Below are 20,624 nucleotides of genomic sequence, written 5' to 3'. Positions count from 1 at the left end.
GAGGGTGGAAGGATGACTTCTAAGAACAGTAACAGAAAGTAAAGCTCGTGGAAAAAAGAGGAATGGATAGACCGTCAATGAGATAGATGGATGCATGGTGTGTGTGTGTCTTGAGTGATGATCTTCGGAAAGTTGAAGCCTCCAGAAAAGCATACAACAGGACCGTATGGTGAGGACTGATATGGCGCATCAGTGACCATACGGCGTCTGCTCATGTCCAATGGACAGATGGATGGATTAAGGATGATTACACCATTCTTGGGAAAATTGTTCATTGAAATATGGTATCACCTGTTCGGCTGGAAATTTCTATAACAATCTGCTTCCTTTAATTCGAATACAAAATCGAATAATTAGAGTTATAATCAACATTGACTTTCGCATATTCAACTAGTGACCTGTTCGCCATTTTTCCGATTAAAGAAACTTTATCATTATAGTTGCATATTTTATCTAAGAAATAGCATTGTAAATTTTTTTGTTTATTTGTGGCCTGAACTTGCTGGTAGTTTCAAAGACAAACAAAGAAACTGTTCATAAATCTTTTAAACACTAAGCAACAAGCAGCTACAATAAACTACTTAATGAACTAAAGTCTGTAAACTTAGAATATGCTTTTAGAAAAAGACTGAGAAACTCTTTCATGGGTCTAATTAATGTTGACTTTTGTTTTAAGCTTACATCATAAAAGATCACAATAAAAAGTGCTGAATAACTACGAAAGCCTATCCACTCTGTCGATAGCAACGTTTTTTTTTTTTGTTTTTTTTTGCGCGTACAGTATGATGTCTAGTATGATTCTAATAGACTACGAGTAAGTATACACTCAGTATATATTACGTGAGCCCTCGCAGATGGAGTAATTTTAGTTTTATAGTTCTGTATCGTCTACATTTGTATATTTATAATAACCAGTATGACCATGACACTTGCAGTTCCTTCTGTTTCATCTTCCTCTTTATTATCCTGTCTTTGGCCTAACCGATCAATCTCTATATCACTACTTGAAGAGTAATTGTATGTTATATGCGTAATATGTGAGTGTTAATTTTTGGTATATTCTGGTATTTCTTGCATTACTGCGACACTTGTGTTGCATCACTATTGTATTATATTATCATTTGTACTACTTCTTCAGTCTTAATAATAAATTTCAACTTCATAACAAAGAATATTTCGGTTATGGTCTATTCAGAAAAGATAACTCTCCTTAAGTAAATTTTTGAATAAAATTTCCACTAAACATACATAGAAGCGAAAAGCTGGCGTCAAACAGAAGGGCGAAATTTTCGAAAGTCCTGTGTGGAACACATCTTTTTTTTTTTTTGGAAAAGTAAGTATAGGGTCAATATGCAGTCTACACTATCTCGGATGAATCGACTGTTGATTCCGTATAAGCAGAAATGTATAAAAGTAAAGGTCATGCAACATAAAACAAAAATATTAGCTCGTGGTAACAATTAGCCAAGTGCAACTGGCTCGAAACAAAACCCAAATCTGCCCACACAGTACAGTTTTTATGAAGTTAATAACTGCAAGAAGTTCACCAAAAAAATTAAATTCGATTTTATAAAGAGCGGAAGTGAAAATGTTGACTTGTGTTCGAAAGGTAGTCCAGATTTCTGATCGCATGCTTAAGTCACTGCTCGCATTGTTTCTCTATCCATGTATTTATTTGTTGATACTGAAATAGCTCGGAGACAGATAACTTTCAGAGAATGTCCTTGTTCACTGAATATAAATTCCACCCACGAGAGATCTCAAGATCTATAACACAACAGTACTGTGGGGGATACAAGTAATCAGATAGAAGAAAGGAATAAGTTTCTGTTTCTTGAAGACTTCACGATTTTATTCTTCGGAAAACCTGTAATGGAAAGACTCTTCCATTGTATGTGCGATGAAGGAAGAGTATGAGAAATCAGTTCTGTGAATCTGGAGCAGAACGATATTTGGTTGTGGCCAGCAGCTGCCCGTATTCATATACGATTCGAGGGAAGTAGTCGAATATGCAACACAACGTTTGGAATCTCGGCTTTTTAATAAATAAATAAATAATATATATATATAACACTTTTTGAAATCTTTGTTATTATAACAGTAGTTCATTTTCCTGATATAAAGTGTTTACTTACTACATCCTCTTTCATCGCTGTCATCATCGGGGCAGTCGATGATTCCATCGCATCTTAACTTTCTCTGAATGCAGCTGTTGGCACAAGTCCACTCGTATTCGGTGCATTTCACTGTACAGGAAAAATCGTCAGTCAAGCGCATGTTTAAATTTGGAGGTTTTAAACATGAATGCAACAAAATAATTATAAAGAAAATGATTATCAATGCAGCTTTCTCTCAGATATTAAAGAACAATCACGAAATACGACTTCATTGATACCGATAATAAAGTCACCACTTACCACTTCCTCTTCTTACTTGCGCACGTGCATATTGTATTAACAAAACACAAGTGATCACGAAAAGTACAAGATTTTTCCGACTGAAGAAAACATGTAAATGTTTGGAAGACTGATCTCTCAAATCCGTCATCACGTCTGCTCTCCACGTACAACTGAGCCGAATTCTTCCAGATCATATGACGTCGACAACCTGTATCAGGTGATCGTCAGTCAGTTCTGTAATATAATCCGTTGTGTTCTGTGGCATTTACTTTTCGTTGCTGAGATATATTTTAATATATTTCCGGTTTTCGTTAATCGGCTTTTTTTCTTTCTGGCGAGCCCATAAAATAATAACAACATTGTTATTAATAGCTAATAATGTTTTCTTTCATTTGCACGGTCAACCCTTCTCTATAAGATTTTACAAACTGGTCGTTCTAGATCGTTAAAAAGACGGGTTCTCTGTTCTGCTGAGTACTCAAATTGTCGAATGGCAGTTCATTCCATGTTGCTCTTATTGTACCAGTTATGGATTTAAGACAACCATCCATACCGAATGCAGTTTAGCTTAAGTAGCACAGAGTAAATTTTATTTCTTTTAATGTGCTGTAGGGATTTAATAAAATAAAGCAGAAATTTTCGAAATGTTTCGTAAAAAGGGAAAAGTTAAGTGTTCTTTGTGTAATTCCTAATGCTTATGCAAAAGTAATCTTCCTGTCTCTGATCACCAACTTCATTGAATTGTTTTTATTGATATTGTCCTATTTTCTGTATTGTTTTCCACATCATAATAACATAATAAAATGCGGTCATCAAATCTCCGGCATTTCAAAAATTCTGGAACGTCGAAAGAAAAAAAATATGCCGAGGATATACTCTCTAAATAGTGAGGTTTCCTCTCTGTTAATAGACGACATATATATTCACGGACCCCCACCCCCCTCCCTTCCTTCTTGTGTAGATCTTCGGTTAAAACTTAGTAGTTTGTGCTGACTGAAATTTCCACCTCTTCCGCAATTGCAAGTGAAGCAGATAACTTATTTCGCGCTAAATTATGTATGTATTTATTGTGTCGTCATTTTCTCCACATTGTCGGACCGCTTAAATACTTTTGGATGTACTACGATAGCATGACCTTGAAAAAAAAAATACAATGTTCAGTTTGCTGTCTAGAGCAAGGATTTGGGATTACCTAACACTAATACTCATCCATGATATTCATTTTCAAAATTTTGTGAACGGAATTGCCATAAAGTAATTAAATAAATAAAATGCTATTTCGCTGTAAATCTCAGTCAATAAGCAATTCAATATAAAGTAGCCTAGGGAAAGTGGTTTTGAGATGGGAAAACATCCTGTTATCGATATATATTATTCTAAGCTTTTTGTTGTAGAATGAAACCTGTGGAGCATTCGTGACTAAACATACACACGTAACCACAGTAATAAGATTTTTTAATAAGTAAATATTTCTTATTTACTTAATTTGATTCGAGGACGAAGAGGGTTGATTTCATCTAGAAACAAGTTCTTGTTCAGAATGATCCCAGACAGCAAAGACGTCATCGATATATCGTAGCCAGATTTTTGGTTTAGGAGTAAAAGTGAAAATTTTTTCTTTAAGATGTTCCAGAAAAAGGTTGGCTAAGTTTAGTGATAAGGGAGACCCCTATGCTGTCCCTTCCTCTTGCTTGTAAATTTTCTCTTTCTAAATGAAGTATCGAGACGTAATAACAAATTTGAATAATTCAACAATATCGGATAGAAATTTTTGAGTTAGTAAGTCTGTCTTTTCCTTATGGGGAGTATTAGTGAAAAGGGAGAATGTCGACGCTAATTAGCATGTCAGTTTCCAACAGTTGAATGCCTTTTATTTTTGCGTGAAACTTTGTGGAATTTTTAATTGATGAAGCTGAGTGGCCTATGAGAGGACGGAGAAGGTTAGATAAAAATCTTGATAATTTGTAAGTCGGGCTGCTAAGAGAATGCACGACGGGTTTGAGTGGAACGTTATTCTTGTGAAGTATAAGTAAACTGTATATTCTAGGAGGCCTAGCATGTTATGTCCTGAGTTTTTATTGTTTCTTGATCTAAGGAAGTGGTTTCATCTAGTAACTTGTTTAGGTTCTTGAGCTGTCTTTTTGTATGATCATAATCAAATTGGACGTGTGGTTTTCGATATCGGAGTAATAAATTCATTTTTCGGTCATATGAATTGGTATCTAGGATAATAGTGGTATTTCCCTTGTCGGCTCTGGTGATGCTTACATTTCTATTACGTTTTTAGGAGGCAAGAGCTTTCAATTCTGATGGTAAGATATTCAAGTCCGAAGGTTTAGCATCATAGATTGTTTTTGCAATTTCGAAACGTAGTCTATTAGTTCCAATATTGGAGAGATGGCTGATGTTTCTTTCAATGTTGTGTATAAAATCTAAATATTGAATGCATTTGGGTGAAATAGCAAACTTATGACCTCTTGCTAGAACATATAATTCATCTTCTGTTAGCGGACGACTAGATAAGTTGACAACCCATTTTTCGATCGGTAATTTGTTGGAATGTTTCTTGGATCGATTTAAAAAAGTGAGGTATTTTTATATAGATTAATATTTCTTTTTTCAAATGCTTTAATCCCCGCAATTTTGAGACATTAGTAATCAATTGTAGCAATTCTTGATTTAACGTACTTGATAATTCAGATACCCTGTGGATATCTCTTTCCTGGATGTACAAATCCAAAGAAAATAAGATGGTTTTATCTCCACTTTTTTTTATCGTAAGCCGGCATTTTCAGGTCGCTACGTTCAAAATTCTTCTGCTCATCATCCATCTCAAGAATTTGGCATCATTAAATCATTAGTAACCAGAGCACACAGATTCTGCTCCTCCGAAGAATTTTTAAGCTAAGAATTGGAAATAATCAAAAATACAGTCATACTAAATGGATACAATCCAAAAACAACTCAAAAAATTATCAGTCACTTCCCCACAAATCAATCTAGACAAGAACAAGCCTGTATGATTCCTATACCTTATGTCAAAGGCATCTCTGAACGTCTTTCAAAAATGATGAAGAAATACAAACTTGCTACTACCTACAAACCAATCAACCAGATCTATAACTTGTTACCTTGTCCTAAGGACAAACCCTCACCTCTGATGCTACCTGGCATGTACGAGGTTCCATGCTCCTGTAAATTGTCTTACTATGGACAGATAGGTAGATATGTTCATTCATTTCGGAACATCAAGATCATATCCGTCTTATCAAACAGCAGAAATCTGGCCTCGCACAACACGGAGTTGAAAACCCAAACCACGGATCCATTGGAAAAAAAGACCAAACTTCTGCATAGATCTTTATGTAAACATGAAGGTTTATATAAAGAAAGTGCTGAAGCCCTACGTCACAGACCCAATTTGAACTGTAATGACGTTCTTCTATCCCTAAAGTCTGGGAAATTGTCATCCTAAATTGTGTAAAATAATTTATATATGTTATCTCATTTTAATGTAATCTCTTTTTTTTTTGTTTTGTTTTTTCTTTCTCTTTCCAGATATATTTTAATTTAATTCGATAACACGCTACTGCACGTAAAGAGGGATTCCATTGTTAGCATGCTCCTAACTGTATGTGATTCCTGGTATTGTTTGAATTAACTGTACTACGATGTCCTATGATACTTAAGACGAAATATTTACTTATTAAAAATCTTATTACTGTGGTTACGTGTGTTTGTTTAGTCATAAAATCTCTCTAGCGTAACGCCAAGTGGGTATTACCTTAAATGCTGTTTGTTGCCCCTGATAAGAAGAGATTTCTCGAAATCAGAGAAAATGTGGATCGAACTGACAAATTGTGGGTGGTCAGTTTTTACCTTTAAGTAATGTTGAAGTCGAACTGTTTGAATGGGAAATAGGAAATAAGATAGAAAAAATAAATAAACCGGATTGTAACCAACAGCTCAACAGAGTACTGTCATTGAATTGGCCTTTAGATGTGAAGCAAGTATTTTTACTAATTCGAATCAATTCTGAATGCATTAATTTCTTTCTGTCAGTGTAGCTTGGCAATATGTAGAGAAGTAACTTGAAGGATTTAAATCAGCTTTGATATGTTCTTTTCTTATGTGGATCAGCTTTAACACGTACGTTAGAAAGCTAAGGTTCTGAAACAGGACAAGAAGTCAGGGCGACATATATTTTTTATTCTTATATTTGGAGATTAGGTTTGCCGAATTGGTGGTATCTCTGCCGTTTAACCGACGAATAATAGGACGAATAATAATAGGACGAATACGAACATCTAAATTTAAGCGACATGCAAATTCATCGCCAGGCGAGACTGCCAGCCTAATAAACGAGGAAACGAAGCTTAAAAAAGTTCTATGTTTGTTTTATAAAGCAATTTCCTGATTACCTAATCCCCTCCCCCCCCGACAAGGTAGTATTAATATACTACAGGTGTTTTCCTGTCTCTCTCTCTCTCTCTCTCTCTCTCTCTCTCTCTCTCTTTCTCTCGTAATGTGAATTACACTCTAGGCGTGTGTTGCATTCGCGTAACGCACTTGTGCACAAACATTGAGACTGTATGATCGAAACATAATCTAACTGAAAAAAATTTAAATTAACACTGAGTGAGATCACATATCATCCCCTACAGTGCCTTAATTTGCCAAATTCTTAACAGAATTTGTTATTTATTTATTTGTGCAGAATCTTTCGTCTTATAGTTTAATACCACTTTCTGATCAATCATTAAGGTGTCAAAATTGCGTTTATAGCTTTTCTATAAAGTAGTTTCCTGATTATCTTAACCCTTATCCCCCCCCCCCAAAAAAAAAGAATCAGCGGTAGGGGAACGATCTATGCTGCGAACAAAGATCAACTGGTAATGACTTAACGATTCTTTATATATCCGATGACAATATAATCAGACATGAAAGGAGGCTACATGACACCTCAGAAGATATATGACCTGTCATATCCCATTTCTTGACTACATGTCTTGTTCAATTAATGTAAGTCAGGCATTGTTAATCCTATTAACAGCGGGTCTGATTTATTTATTACATTTTTGGGGAGAATTACAACCTGAAAAAAAAAAAGAATTTTGAAGCTCTATAATACATTAACAGTACGGCGCATGTATTTTATATCCTCTCCAGTTACTAAAATTTTTTTATAAGAGAAACACGGATTTTTTTTAAAAGCTGCATAGTTTTCATATATCTACTTTTCCTCGATTTTCATTTAATTTAAAGTAGTCCCTACGGCACCTTTAAACTAATTTTCTTTGGAAATCAATCTCTGAGCATACAACGTACGTATTAATCAAAGTTTACTAATGGAAAGAAATTCTAATAAAAACCCTCTGTGGTTACCCGTGTGGGAAGAGTGGAATATAATGACTGCATGAATGGGAGCAGACTTCGTTCTTAAGAATTACTTATTGATCTTTAAATCTTAAAAAAAAAGTACACGCAATTTTTAAAACATATGAAAAATAGTAAAAGATTTATGTAATTAACTCTTCTGAAAATCATTCTATTATTCCTGTTCTTGTACTCGCCTTCGAACGCAGTTCGCGAAGATAACGTAATATCGAATCCCTTTAGTTGGAAACATCCGGGTTTGAATCCCGTCTAGGACACCAGAAATCTTTATAAAGCCTTTTCAGCAGAAGGTGAGATATGCAGGATGAAGAACACACACGCATTTGCCAGACCAAAAAAAAAAAAAACTGGCCTAATGGCCTCAGTTGCTTTGGCTATAATTCCAAAGAACTACCAAACAAGTTTATTCTACCATCTATATTTAACTTTCCATCTTAGCTAAAAAAATGTGCATATAAATAGCTGAAATATTTTATTTGTTCTACGGGTTCTCCATTTAAAATGCATTTGATATAAAATTTTGTTTGTTTCTATTCTTCAAAGTTTTTTGTTCTTTTATTTTGGGAATATCCTACAATACTTTTAGAGGAGTCATTCGATTTTAATAAAATGTTCCGAATACTTGTGAAGAATTTATTTAGGGATATAACATTATCTGCCTGTTTAATGTCCACAACGATATAACATTATTTAATGTCCACAAGGATAATGCAATGTGGACATTGCATTATCCTGCAATACTGATGACTCTTACATTTAATGTGATCGATATAAACCATGAATAGCAGTGTAGACAGCGTGCACCCTTCTCTTATACCTGATTTTAAGCTATACTACTTTCTTTTATCACCTTCAGTTCTAACAGATGAATTAAGTACTTTATATTGCACTGCAGCCAATAACAATTCTATGCTGCCAATGGTTTCCCATTGGCAGCACAGAATTGTTATCTGATTAACTGACGCACATCTCGAAACGACAGACTGCAGGTTCGAATCCCGCCGTGGGTACGAATGTTTGTGATTGTCTTCAGGCAGGAGATGAATTCCACCGCCCGCTGCAAGACTACCGCCGAGCTTATTGTGTCCTGAAGGAGCTTGAAAAAAGTTCCATGTTTGGTCTCGAGAGTAAGGTTTCCGAAATATGTACCATTTGAAGAGCTTTTCCGTGGCCACCTTATCGCGTACCTTTTCCAGATCTACAAAACTTAAACACAGGTTCTAATTATTTTCCAGTGCTTTCTCTCAAATATTTTTTTTAACCATCCGATCATAACAATCCTTATTTAGCCTGAACCCAGACTAAATTTCCACTAAAGCACTCCACTAAAATTCTCTTTCACAATTTTTCCTCTTCTAGGTAGGTTTTTGTAATCTCAACGCCCAGCAAGATATTACTCTTCAAATTTCGCATTCAGCTCTTTTTATTTTTATATATTTATGTATTTATTTGCATTATTTTTATATACAGACTGCAGTGTGTAAGCCTTCCTTTAATCATATGGAATTCGACCTTCTAAACAGGCCTTTTGAATATCGCAGTGTAACTGTAACTTTTTATATCTCAATATTTGAGCGTTCCATGCAGAATATCTACTCCAGCTGCCTTTTGCACATTTCCTATTTTCTGACAGCTTTCTTCTCCCTCTGTTGACATATACTCTTTTGATATATATTCACATTTATCAAAGCAATTGTTGTTGACCGAAAATACTCGGTATGAAGTGTCCGCTCTCCAACAGTGAGGTGATATGTTCGAATCCCAATGTGGACAAAGATGGTTGAGAATATCAAGTAGCAAAGTGATTTCTCACCATGACTGGTTTAAAAAATTTCCGTGTTTGACATCTAGAGGAGAAATCTGGAGAGAAATATCTTGCTGAGTGTTAAGATTACAAAACCTACTTGGGAAGAGGAAAAATTGTGGAAGAGAATTCTAGATTACTTAGCCTTTTCTCAGGTATTAATGTATGATAAGTTTAAAATCTCATGTGAATGGAATTCGTATTGAGTACATCTAGAACTCTTACAACCGTTATGAACTGAACCTTTACGCAACTTTAAAATGGTATTTATTTAACTAGAAGGTATAAATTAACAGTCACAGATTTACAGAAACAGTTAAGTACCTGAAATGTTTTTGACGTAGAAGGTCTACACGGATGCGAGTGAAAGTTGTAGATGATTTCCATCGCCCAATGCTGGATCGATGCCTTGCATAGAACTGAAATATCATGGGTAAAAAATCAAAAAGAAAAATAAATAAACGGAAAATGCCTTCCGGAAAAGCTAACACTGTACTTAGGCTTACACACCGCACTAATGTGATTCAAAGGATTCTACGCTTTTGTGGATTAGCTGTTATCAAAAATAAGAACATCTGTTCTTATTTTTGATGTTTAACAATATTGTTGTAATGAAAATCACAGTACTGCATACCATAGCAAGATGACATCATCTAATTGTTCTCGCAGGTGAAAATGCATCTTTTAGCAATAATACACCGTACAGATTCAAAATGTGAAGCTCACCTGTGTCAAAATGTTATATAATCGATGGGCTCATCATGATGTATGAACACGCTGATTCAAAACGTGAGGGTAAAGACCTGCGAAACCATAAATGTTCGAATAATAATCTATCTACGTGTGTGGAGGAACGGGGAGGGGGGTTTAACAGTTATGAGCTTATTCCAGTAGATGACAGAATTGCCACATGATTTCTATATTGTTGGCAATCATATTCCAGTGCACTCAACGCGACATCATTTGTTTCCAGCTGGAAAGGGATTCTCCAATATAATAATATTTCGGTTTTTAGAATATGTCGTGCATAAAAGACTAAGTATTTATGTAACTGGAGATGGTTATGCAGCTTTCGTGGGTGCAATTCGCAATAATAATAAGAAGGTGTTAGGAATACGATGTTATTATATATCTACAATGCCTTTTCCGATAGACAAAACTCAGACCTTTTCAACATTTAAGGAAACTGAAAAGAAACTTGTGACACATTTACCCCCTTTTCTGTTTATATGAAGTGGCCGCCTTCCTAGAACGGAAAATGGGTACTCGTCTCTCAAGAATATTCAAGATTTTTTTTGTTTGTTTGTTTAATAACATTCCCACCCATGAAAAGTAATAAAATATTCGTACATTAGCATTTTGTGTGAAAAATATGCTTTGCAGGCCAAATAGAACTTTTTGAAGTAATTTGAAGCCTCCATTGAGAAAGTTGGGTGATCTCGCACCTACACAAATTCACAAAAATCCATGCTGACTTTGGAATACAAAACGATAATCTGTTGGTTAGAGAGCGGACACAGAATCCACTCTAACAACGATCCTGCTTACTGCATACCCTTTTCATTCAAGTTTCATTAGCGATTCTGATACGAATTCTACTTCCTGTGGCATTATCGAATTCAGGGCGCAGAAACACAAAGGTGCCATTACGCAACTTAAAAATTTTATTTTCTTAACTTTTAAGTGGAATATGAGCTATCCATTACAGTGAAATTTCCCTCCCCCTTATGCTGAATGTAGAAAAAAGATAAGAAAATGCTCCTCCAAAAGTCCAAGTTCATTTCAGTTGATGGTCATCCACTTGTTGTTTGTCTAGAAACATACCGAGTTCTTTTTCCTCCTGCGTTGCGGAGGCCCTTCCACTACAATGGCGCCGATCTTCATCGTTTAGGCGGGTAATATATCCTGAATGTCAGGATTACTAATTGCACTTATACTCTTCCCAGTAGTTGAAAGTGACCCATTCACTTGTATTGTGGTGTCAGTTGGAATCCATCACGTGTATAATAAAATATATCTCAGTGGAAGAAAAACCAACCTGAATTACAGGGATGAGTTAAAGCGAATGGGGCAACCCCATTCTACTTACTGAGTAACGTTTATTCCACTCAGCTATTGAAAGAAGAAAATCTCTGAAAAAATTCACATTTTTTTGAGAGAAAATGTGGATAATAGACAGAAGAAAGGAAAGTCAAGGAATTTTTCAGCTGTTCGTTACATGAATTGCTTCTCGATCAAACCGCTCTGCATGTTAAGAATGTTTTAAATGCGAAATATTAGTCCCTCAAATTGTACTTCCCTCCCCTCGAGAATCGAGTTGTCCTATTTGGCCAACAGCAAATTTTTATTCATGTTTTGTTTTGTTGATGAAAGCAAAAGTTATCGAATATTAATATAAATTTCTTTATGACTCAGAAGCGAAACGTTATGGTAATACGTTATGGTAATCTCCGTAGCGTTAGAGATAAAATGACGTCACTTCCGAATCCTACGCTGATAAAAAGAGAGGTCACCTAGAGTTCATTTCTTTCTCTTGTTGATTCCGTGCAGATTAAATTCTGAAAGGACGGGATTATGAGGACTAGCATGGGAAACCGCATTCTCGAAATAATAATCGTTGGACTTTGCTTTTTACTTTCATTGTTTGGTAAGTAATCGTGTTTTTAGTTCATTATTATTGGAGCTTTCTTTGTATCCATGACTGTCGGATATATCGAAATACGGGAACAAAAAGCTTCAAATTTCTTGAAGGAAACGTTACTTTTTTATTTAATGAAATTAAGTGGTAGGCCACCAGCCTTGCATCCTATCTAGTATTACACAGAATGAGTTGACTTCTATTGACGCATTACCGTCTTTCCTAAACTCTTAAATGAAATAACTTAAACGGGCAAAAGTGCTATTTTCGACATTAGTGAGGGAATGCTTATTCGCACAGCTGATGCATAATGTTAGATGCATTCCTTGTTTCATGCTAGATTAAAGTAGTGCAAAAACTAAGTTGATATTCAAAAACTGTCAGTATTCAAACAAAATACTGGTGTTATTTCATCATATAATAAAACTTAATGTTCTTTCAGCATATTACCATAGGAGCAATAAACGTATTTCAGTAAATGAATTAAAATACTACCGAGAAAAACGCCCTACTTAAACTCCAAACGAACAGTTAAGTCTTACTCGGTCGGTTGCTCACACCACGCTTTTTAACAAATGGCATAAGACGCTCGCATTATCCAACCTACTATACACTTAGTATTATAGGAACCCTTGCCGTAGATATTATCGTTATGAGATCACTGTGCTACGAAGTCAAACCATTAAGATTAGTCAGTTGTGCATGAATAAAAGATTGGATGAGTGCGGATCGTGATATGCAAATATTTCTATCCCTGTTCAGTTAGCACTGCTCAGTTCTGACAAATAAGCTTTCTATTGCAGCCTGACAAGCGTTCTCGTTTCCCGTATGAGTGTGCTACGAGTTATCTCTCCCCCCCCTCTCCAGCAAAATTATAGGCATGGACACCGCAACCAGAATTCTGCATAAACTAAGTGATGCTTTGCGTTTATTACTTGCTGTTAACTACTTAGTAATAGTACGCTGAAGTTTGCTCAGCAATGATACTTTAAATCTAACTTTGCGTGGCAGTTCAACATTTGAACTGTCATGCAAATCTTCCTAACTCGATCGAGCCACTTGACCGGCCTGCTGCTACTAAATGTAATGTTCAGTAATAAACTCCGTAGCGCGTCATTGATTGCTCAGTAATGAACGAATCTGTTCTAACTACATCTTGTGCTTCAACGGTCTTAAGCTAAAGCAGCTGTAGCCATTCGCTTATTTTGATAGCATTGATGGTTGTCTTTTAGCCATTAACTTGACTTTCTTGCAGCATTCGTCAGTGGAGAGTCGAACTGTGATACAGAGCTGTGCCTCCAAAAGCTTGCTAACTTAATGGAAAGCTGGGCATCTACACCGGAAATAGAAGACTTGGAAAAGATATGTCGGTAAGTAGTAGAATATTCTTGTTCCGCTGTGCTTCACTCATTAATGAAGTCGTCTTCGCGGAAAAATAAAGGTCATTGTCGGCCGTAATTTAAAACTAAATTCACTTTTCATTCGCTGACTGTATCCTTTCAATGTTCAAAAGGATACATTCAGCGGGAAACATTAGCAAAGCAGCGTATTTTATGTTAGTAATTAAAGTACCGTTTTGCAAACGGTATCGCGCCCATTCGAAGGGGTAGGGTAGTCGGCTTAAACCCTTCGGGTGGACAATCGTTACCTGAGTGACGATGTGCGTAATTACAGTAACACTTCACAATTATATGAAGGAACACTGAAGCAGTTAATAATCCCTGAATATTAACTGCTTCGGTGTTCCTTCATATTCTTGAAGCTGACGCCTAAATGCTATTTTATTTTCAGGGAAATATCTTCTGTGCCCTGCTTCAAAGATTATAACGACTGCCTATCACCATCCCAGGCATTGGCCTCTACATCCTATTTGGCAATGCTTTCCAAACTAAACGCTGACTTGTGCTATATAAACGCCTCACAAGCAAAACTAAGTAAGTAGCATCCATTCTCAATCCTTCCTATATAAGGAAACCTATAGTTTTTATGCATTCAAGCTGCGAAATGTTGACATTTTCTATGAATTAGTTACACAGTAACTTAATCTTAAATCTCAGCTGTAAGTACTTGGTTAAGCCCGCGAATGGCAATTGTGTTAAGCGCATGGTAACTATTTCTTGCCATAATCTTCGTTGCACTCACTTTGCCTGGTAACTTGGTTGCAGATTCATAAATAGTAAACATTTTAGCGTAAAACTAAGACATAAACCTAAAGCCCATGCTTAGATGAATTTTCTTATGGGGATAGCAGGGGCTCTCGTCCGACTGGCATCTAATTTAGGAATTATAGACCAGAAAGGCTTAAAATCTAAACGTTCACTTGAGATTCTTGGAAGGACTAGCTGAAATATTAACCTGAATTAGGAAAGAAATTACCACACGCTTAGGTGACAATTCTCCAAACAGAAATTTAGCAAAATTGCTATACATGAGCACTCTGATTTACTCACTTTCAAAGTAGTGGAAGTCAGTTGAATACAGCTGAGCTAGCTTAAATCGGTTTCATGACATCTCATACTTCACATTTGAGACGATGCTAAACTAGCATTTACTGATACGAACGTAGCATTACTTACTGTAGTGATCTATCCCAGTTTATATTGATGATCCTACGTCACTGTCCCTGTTGGTATACCACGGACTATTTTAGCCTATAGTCTAAAATTTACCCAACTGAACTTGAATGTACAGTTCAGCTTTAGCATTATTCTCCGTATAGTTTCTTAATCCACTGAAAAATCAAGGGGTAACTTAATACCAACTTCGCCCGAACTGATGAGCATGATTAGCGAGTATATTATGTAGCCTGCATAAACCTTGAGCACATTCCATGTTCAAGCAGTTCTGCAGAAGCCATTTGTTCAAACACCCTATGTTGACATCTTAACGGATGTCAACATAGGGTGTTTGATGTATGATTAGCAACAACTAATCATACATCCGAATGAAGAGTATTCGGTGCCCAAAGACAAAGTATCTCACTTGAGATCCAAATCTCAACGAACAATACTTGATTATTCTAGACTTAATGTAACCAAAATCTCGTCCGATTAGGTGAAATTACAGAATGCTATCAACAGATGGACATCTATTCTCCGTCACGAAACATGAATTTTCAGTGACTTTCATTCCCCGGAGAATGACCATATTGCAACTCGCTGAAACGGCGTAATTCGGCTCCTAATCCATGAAACTTGAATCATTAAACCCTCTACTTCTAATCTGCGAGTTAAGGAGTCGCGGTTTGCAATGAATTTATTTTCGAGCAATAAAAACTAGTACTGCTACTCTGGTTGCATCCAATAGTTAAATTCTGTTTAAGGGGCTTCATATGGCTTCTAGTCGACGATGAATAAAATCAATCGTCAGTCCCAACAGAACGAGTTGCTTCTAACGAGCAAGAGCTCGAATACAACGTGATATGTATCGATATACAATGAGATTTTTGAAATTGGATACTTAATCTTGGTTTAGGTTCCAATTCCCACATTTCTTTGCTTCATTCTTCCATTTTTTCTTCGACATTCTTGTAAAGAACGCTTCAGTAACTTCGCTTATTCTACTCATCCTCGTGTATGCCACATGTCGTCGTAATTAGTACCGTAGCCTTCAATTTATAGAATAGCCAAATTGACTGCAACTACTGAAAATATTGCAGAATACCACTTCAATTATACATGCTATTCCATTTCCACATGAGCTCCTTTTAATCTAATTCTCATGCGTACTTATTTGGTATTTACTTTTTTATATCTTGTTCTCTATTCATTTCTAGCTTATCTTGTAGATCCCGGGTTTTAATTTCGTAAACGATACACTTAATTTACATGATACGTGAGCAGTTTTCATACTGCTTCCTTGAACTAGAAATTCACGCTAGCAAGACTTCATATTGCTTGCTTTAATGAAATAGATACTTTCATTTAGTTAACATTTTATTTTGATTTCATATCAAATAAACGGCAGCCAAAATTACATTGAAGTAGTGCTCCCTCCATAGCTGCAAACTTGTTTTATACTCCTGTCTTAACAGGCAATATTTACACATGCTATTTAACTTTCGTCCAATAACTAAATCCTCATTCCACTCTACTGTTACAAATGTCTAATTCAATCCGGTATGAGGTGCTTCTTAGATGCCCTACACTTCATTTGTTTTATGAATATAAAACAAATGAAATGTAGGGCATCTAAGAAATAATTCGAGCTCTTGCTCGACAAGTACTTGACTTGGATTTAGTAAATTGATCCGCAACTTTGGTTTTGTAACTATTCCAGATTACATATCCCATGCTGAATGCTTAAACCACTCGATAGAAGAAATGTATAATTGCTTAATTCCTCTAGAAGATATTAAACTGGGTGACTCCGGAGTATCGCAGTGTTGGTAAGTACCAGCAGTTACTTTCGTACTTTTAAACTTTATAGTTCCACGATAGAACTAAACTTGATCTAAAACTTAACTTCCTGTCAATTTAGTCTTAAATATGTAACGTAATCTTAGCACCCACCCAGTACTCCTCCAAGCGGTTATTCCTAACCAATAATCCAGGAAAGTCTTTCCACTGCTCAGAAAACCAGGTTACCAATAAAAATACCAGCAATTCTCAGCTTATGCTCATCTAGATTTGAACTCTAGCTTTTCGGAGGCTTAATGTGCATCGCTATCCTTCAGTTAGCCAATTCCAACTAGATGGCTCTCGTAAAACTTGAATTTACGATAATAGGTGGGTGCTAGTTGACTCTTCCATAACTATCTATACAATCATTTTAAGTTTAATACTTTAAAGTGCAGTTACTACTTACTGCTGATATAGTAAGAAGCAATTTAGCCGTGCTGAAGTTCATTTTCTGTGAGGTTCTCTTGGTAGTTATGAACTTCAACACGGCTAAATTGATTGCTAGTTTATCAAAATAGTAAGCGGCCTTCTTTATCATAAGACTAACATCGAATCACTGAAAGAACTTTCAGTTAAGTGCAAACATATAGAACGAATGGTGGTAATTGAGTTAATTTTTTTCTTTATTTCAGTGCCCTCAAGAGTACTACAGAATGCATAGGAACAGCTGTTGCCCATGTATGCGACCAAGATATGGCGATTTTCTTCTCCCAATATACGTTTTCAGCCACAGCAGAAGCTCTGGGAATCAACTGCCCAAGTACCATAGATTGCGCAACACAGAACTCGGCCACTTACTTCTCTCCCTCCATACTACTGTTGATTGTTATTTGTAGCATCGTATTTGACTAAACATGACTTGTTTTTGAAAATTAAGTGATTTTAAGTCTTCGTATAAATTCAATATTTAACGACTTCTGTAATTTTAACCAAAGTTAATCACTGTAACGAAACCCATCTTTACAGTTTAATAAAGTTCATTTATTAATAGCGGATGACTGGATTTATTGAGTCAATGGAACTACTTTTATTCTCGCTTTTCGAACTATACATGAGCAATCACGATGCAAGTATTCAAACTTGATTGAATGGACAATCAACAGACGACTCTAAAACTTAAACGCCAGCTTTAAGCTCAATCTTATTGCACCAACTTTGAAGTATTTCCTAACAACTATAGGGCTTTGCCACATCGTGAGACCTACCAGATGGGTTTCGAGGATTTGGAAACATTCTAATAATTTACTATAAAAATCCAAAAAAAATAATGCACCGAACCTTGCGCTTGAATCAGAAGCACATATCTGCTTCTGATGTAGAAGCGGATATGTGTCCAATACAGAAAATTCCACTTGAAATAAAAGCAAATATACAGTTTAGATTAGAAATCTTGCTAGATGTGACTTGAGTAAAAGCTTAAATTAGCTTAATTCACTTAACGAAAAGCGTCGTTTTTGAGACTTGTCTTGTATGTAACATCTCTCCTAAGATGGCTGATTTCTTTATCAATAAATATTAAAATCTAAGGCGAGTCGGCAAGCCTCTGCATATGCAAACTTGTGTCACTTGTATACACTGGCTTCGGCACGCTAATGATTACTTCAAGGAAAGTCGCAGATTTTGTCTTTGCTTTTGCGCAAAGATAACGGTGAAGGAAAACAAGGAACATTAGTTCGTAATGTTCAAGAAATTCTGATACAAGAACGGAGAAATTTTTTACTGTGATATACGTTAAAACGATATTCATGAATTGCTACCGTGTGTATATATATATACCAGAATTATCTAAATTCGGGACACTAAATGTGGAATAATTCCATTTAAATTTGGAAATGTAGGGATTTACAAGTTTTCCAAGTAGACAAACATTCTCCCTAGCACTTTGTCGTTTTCTTAACAGAAAACGAAGTTAAGCTGTTCTAACACAATTTTGTATTAATGTTAAGCTGTTCTAACACAATTTTGTGAACTGAATAAAGGCATTCTACTTCACAGTAGAGATCGAGATATACATACTTGACCTCCTCGGATACTCCATGGAGTTGACTCGTGGAGATTTACACTATTATATATTACATTACTGTTTGTGCATTCACAACGACCTTTCAGCACTCAAAAAAAACCTACTCTGCAACCCACACACCTTCAGTCTATCCTTATGGGGAACATTCCAAGCATCCCTCGTATTCGAATCCAATTCCCTAGAAAGACAACTGACGAAATTGTGCGCAGTACTCAACATGTGGCTGAATCAGCCTTAAAGGATAACCATCTTGTCTTTACTTGGCTGTTGAACACACATTGACAAATAATCTTAACTATTTTGCCGACTCTTACAATTGCAAAAAAATGTCCTGCATATCAAATCTTTATCCACCATTACCCCTAGCCACAATTTACTGTAATTCAGTACAGTCACATGTAATACAATGTGCATAGTGATTTCATCCAGCAGTGCATTACATTATTTTAAAATTCAACTGCCAATTACTCTTTTTCCCACACTGCCAATTTATTTATGTAAATCATCCTGCGAGTTATCTGGATCACATCAACTATTGCCCTCTGCAGTTTTACATCGGCGAACAAATGAATATTCCGCTATGGTGTATTTGTATATATAATTTAAAATTAAAGGGCAGTAATCCTACTTAGCGTACTCCACTAGTCGCCTTGATGCTTCTCCATACACCACCCTCTGATATGATATATCAGCTGGTCTGATGGATTTGGGGGTGACTGATGGAAGAATGAAGTTCAACTTGGTGAACTTTTCTTCAATGTAAGTGCTATATATATAAGGCATATCTGTCATGGCGTTCAACTTGGTGAACTTTTCTTCAATGTAAGTGCTATATATATAAGGCATATCTGTCATGGCGTTCAACTTGGTGAACTTTTCTTCAATGTAAGTGCTATATATATAAGGCATATCTGTCATGGCGTAGAAAATAATCAGGTGACTAAGCAGGAAACGAGTTTGGCACTAGCAACTTGCAGGTGGTCGAAATAGATGAATTGCTGTCTTTAAAAGGCGATTGGAAGAGCGTGGCGAGCATTCTTGTGTTGCTTTGGCATTCCAAATCATGGTCGTGTACACTGTCCAATGACATTTCCTTGAGTAAAGGCCACTGGACTAGATTTCATGCGTCTTCTCTGATCTGATGTAAGGCGTGATACAAAGCCGTCTAAGGTAGACTGTGTTCGGATCGCTGCTCGTTTTCGATCGGGTGTGGTGCAAGGCATTTTGGGGAACCACTGCACTGCGAGCGTCATGCTAAGCGAGATGACGCTGCTCACTTCTTAGCAAGACCACTCGCCGTGTAGGTTATTTGGCAATATATTCATATATATCGTGGTCGTATATATGAATATTCCTCCCTGTATATATAAGGAATAGAATACAAAAAAAAAAATACTATTCGCGTTTTTCTCATTCCCCCCCCCCACCTCCCTATATATACATGATGCATCTTCAGGCGCTCTGGATTGCCTGGCATTCTGAAATAAATTTGAGAATGTAGTGTATGTATAATAAAGATTGTAAAGTCATTATTTTTCCATAAACACAAAGTAGTCTTTGAGTCCGATTATTCTGAAGTTGAAAGCGTGATTCATTTTCACCTAACTCTCCACACGCACACGGGTACAAATAAAGTATATTACAAACTCTCATGAGTTGATGGAAAGCAAAACCAGTTTGAAAGACATTCTTCGACCTAAAGACCGACTTAATTTCCACAGAAATTTCAAATGATGCATCACTATCAAGTTAGAATACGTAATAAAGATGGACTGCAGTCATTCTTATCAGGGTTTTAAGTTAATGTTATTCTTTAAAGAGGATTAGAAACTTCGTAAAGTAATCTTGATTAAGGCTTATATATAAACTCGAAAACAAGGAAAATTTTTTTTAGGAAAATTATTTGATCATAGTGGTCAAATCAAATGTTCATGTATTTTATACAGCACGTGTTCTTGGTTGT

The 20,624-nt window shown here is 36.0% G+C and overlaps 1 protein-coding gene across 2 annotated transcripts; it reads left to right on the top strand.

The window, feature by feature from the left end:
* Positions 1 to 922: 922 nt before the first annotated feature.
* On the top strand, positions 923 to 17,628 carry LOC150106241 (uncharacterized). Of its 2 annotated transcripts, none has more exons than XM_090392261.1 (5): positions 923 to 1,037; positions 13,494 to 13,608; positions 14,030 to 14,172; positions 16,517 to 16,625; positions 17,271 to 17,628. In XM_090392261.1, the coding sequence occupies exons 2-5, from the start codon at positions 13,556 to 13,558 to the stop codon at positions 17,488 to 17,490; spliced, it is 525 nt and encodes a 174-aa protein (XP_090248387.1). In that variant the 5' UTR covers positions 923 to 1,037; positions 13,494 to 13,555; the 3' UTR covers positions 17,491 to 17,628. The 2 variants fall into 2 exon arrangements, with proteins under 2 accessions (XP_090248387.1, XP_090248386.1); XM_090392260.1 differs by lacking the exon at positions 923 to 1,037 and adding an exon at positions 11,866 to 12,247.
* Positions 17,629 to 20,624: the final 2,996 nt, after the last annotated feature.

Source organism: Typopeltis vanoorti, chromosome 5 (genome assembly GCF_054136105.1).
Source record: "Typopeltis vanoorti isolate ZY-2024b chromosome 5, IOZ_Tvanoo_1.0, whole genome shotgun sequence".
NCBI lineage: Eukaryota > Metazoa > Arthropoda > Arachnida > Uropygi > Thelyphonidae > Typopeltis > Typopeltis vanoorti.
The sequence above is the reverse complement of the archived record's forward strand: the minus strand, read 5'-3'. Positions and strand labels throughout refer to the sequence as shown.

Coding starts and splice junctions, on each gene's coding strand:
- LOC150106241 (XM_090392260.1), top strand. CDS start 12,175: ATGAGGACTAGCATGGGAAACCGCATTCTCGAAATAATAATCGTTGGA. Junction 12,248..13,493: donor CTTTTTACTTTCATTGTTTG/GTAAGTAATCGT, acceptor ACTTTCTTGCAG/CATTCGTCAGTGGAGAGTCG. Junction 14,173..16,516: donor CGCCTCACAAGCAAAACTAA/GTAAGTAGCATC, acceptor TAACTATTCCAG/ATTACATATCCCATGCTGAA.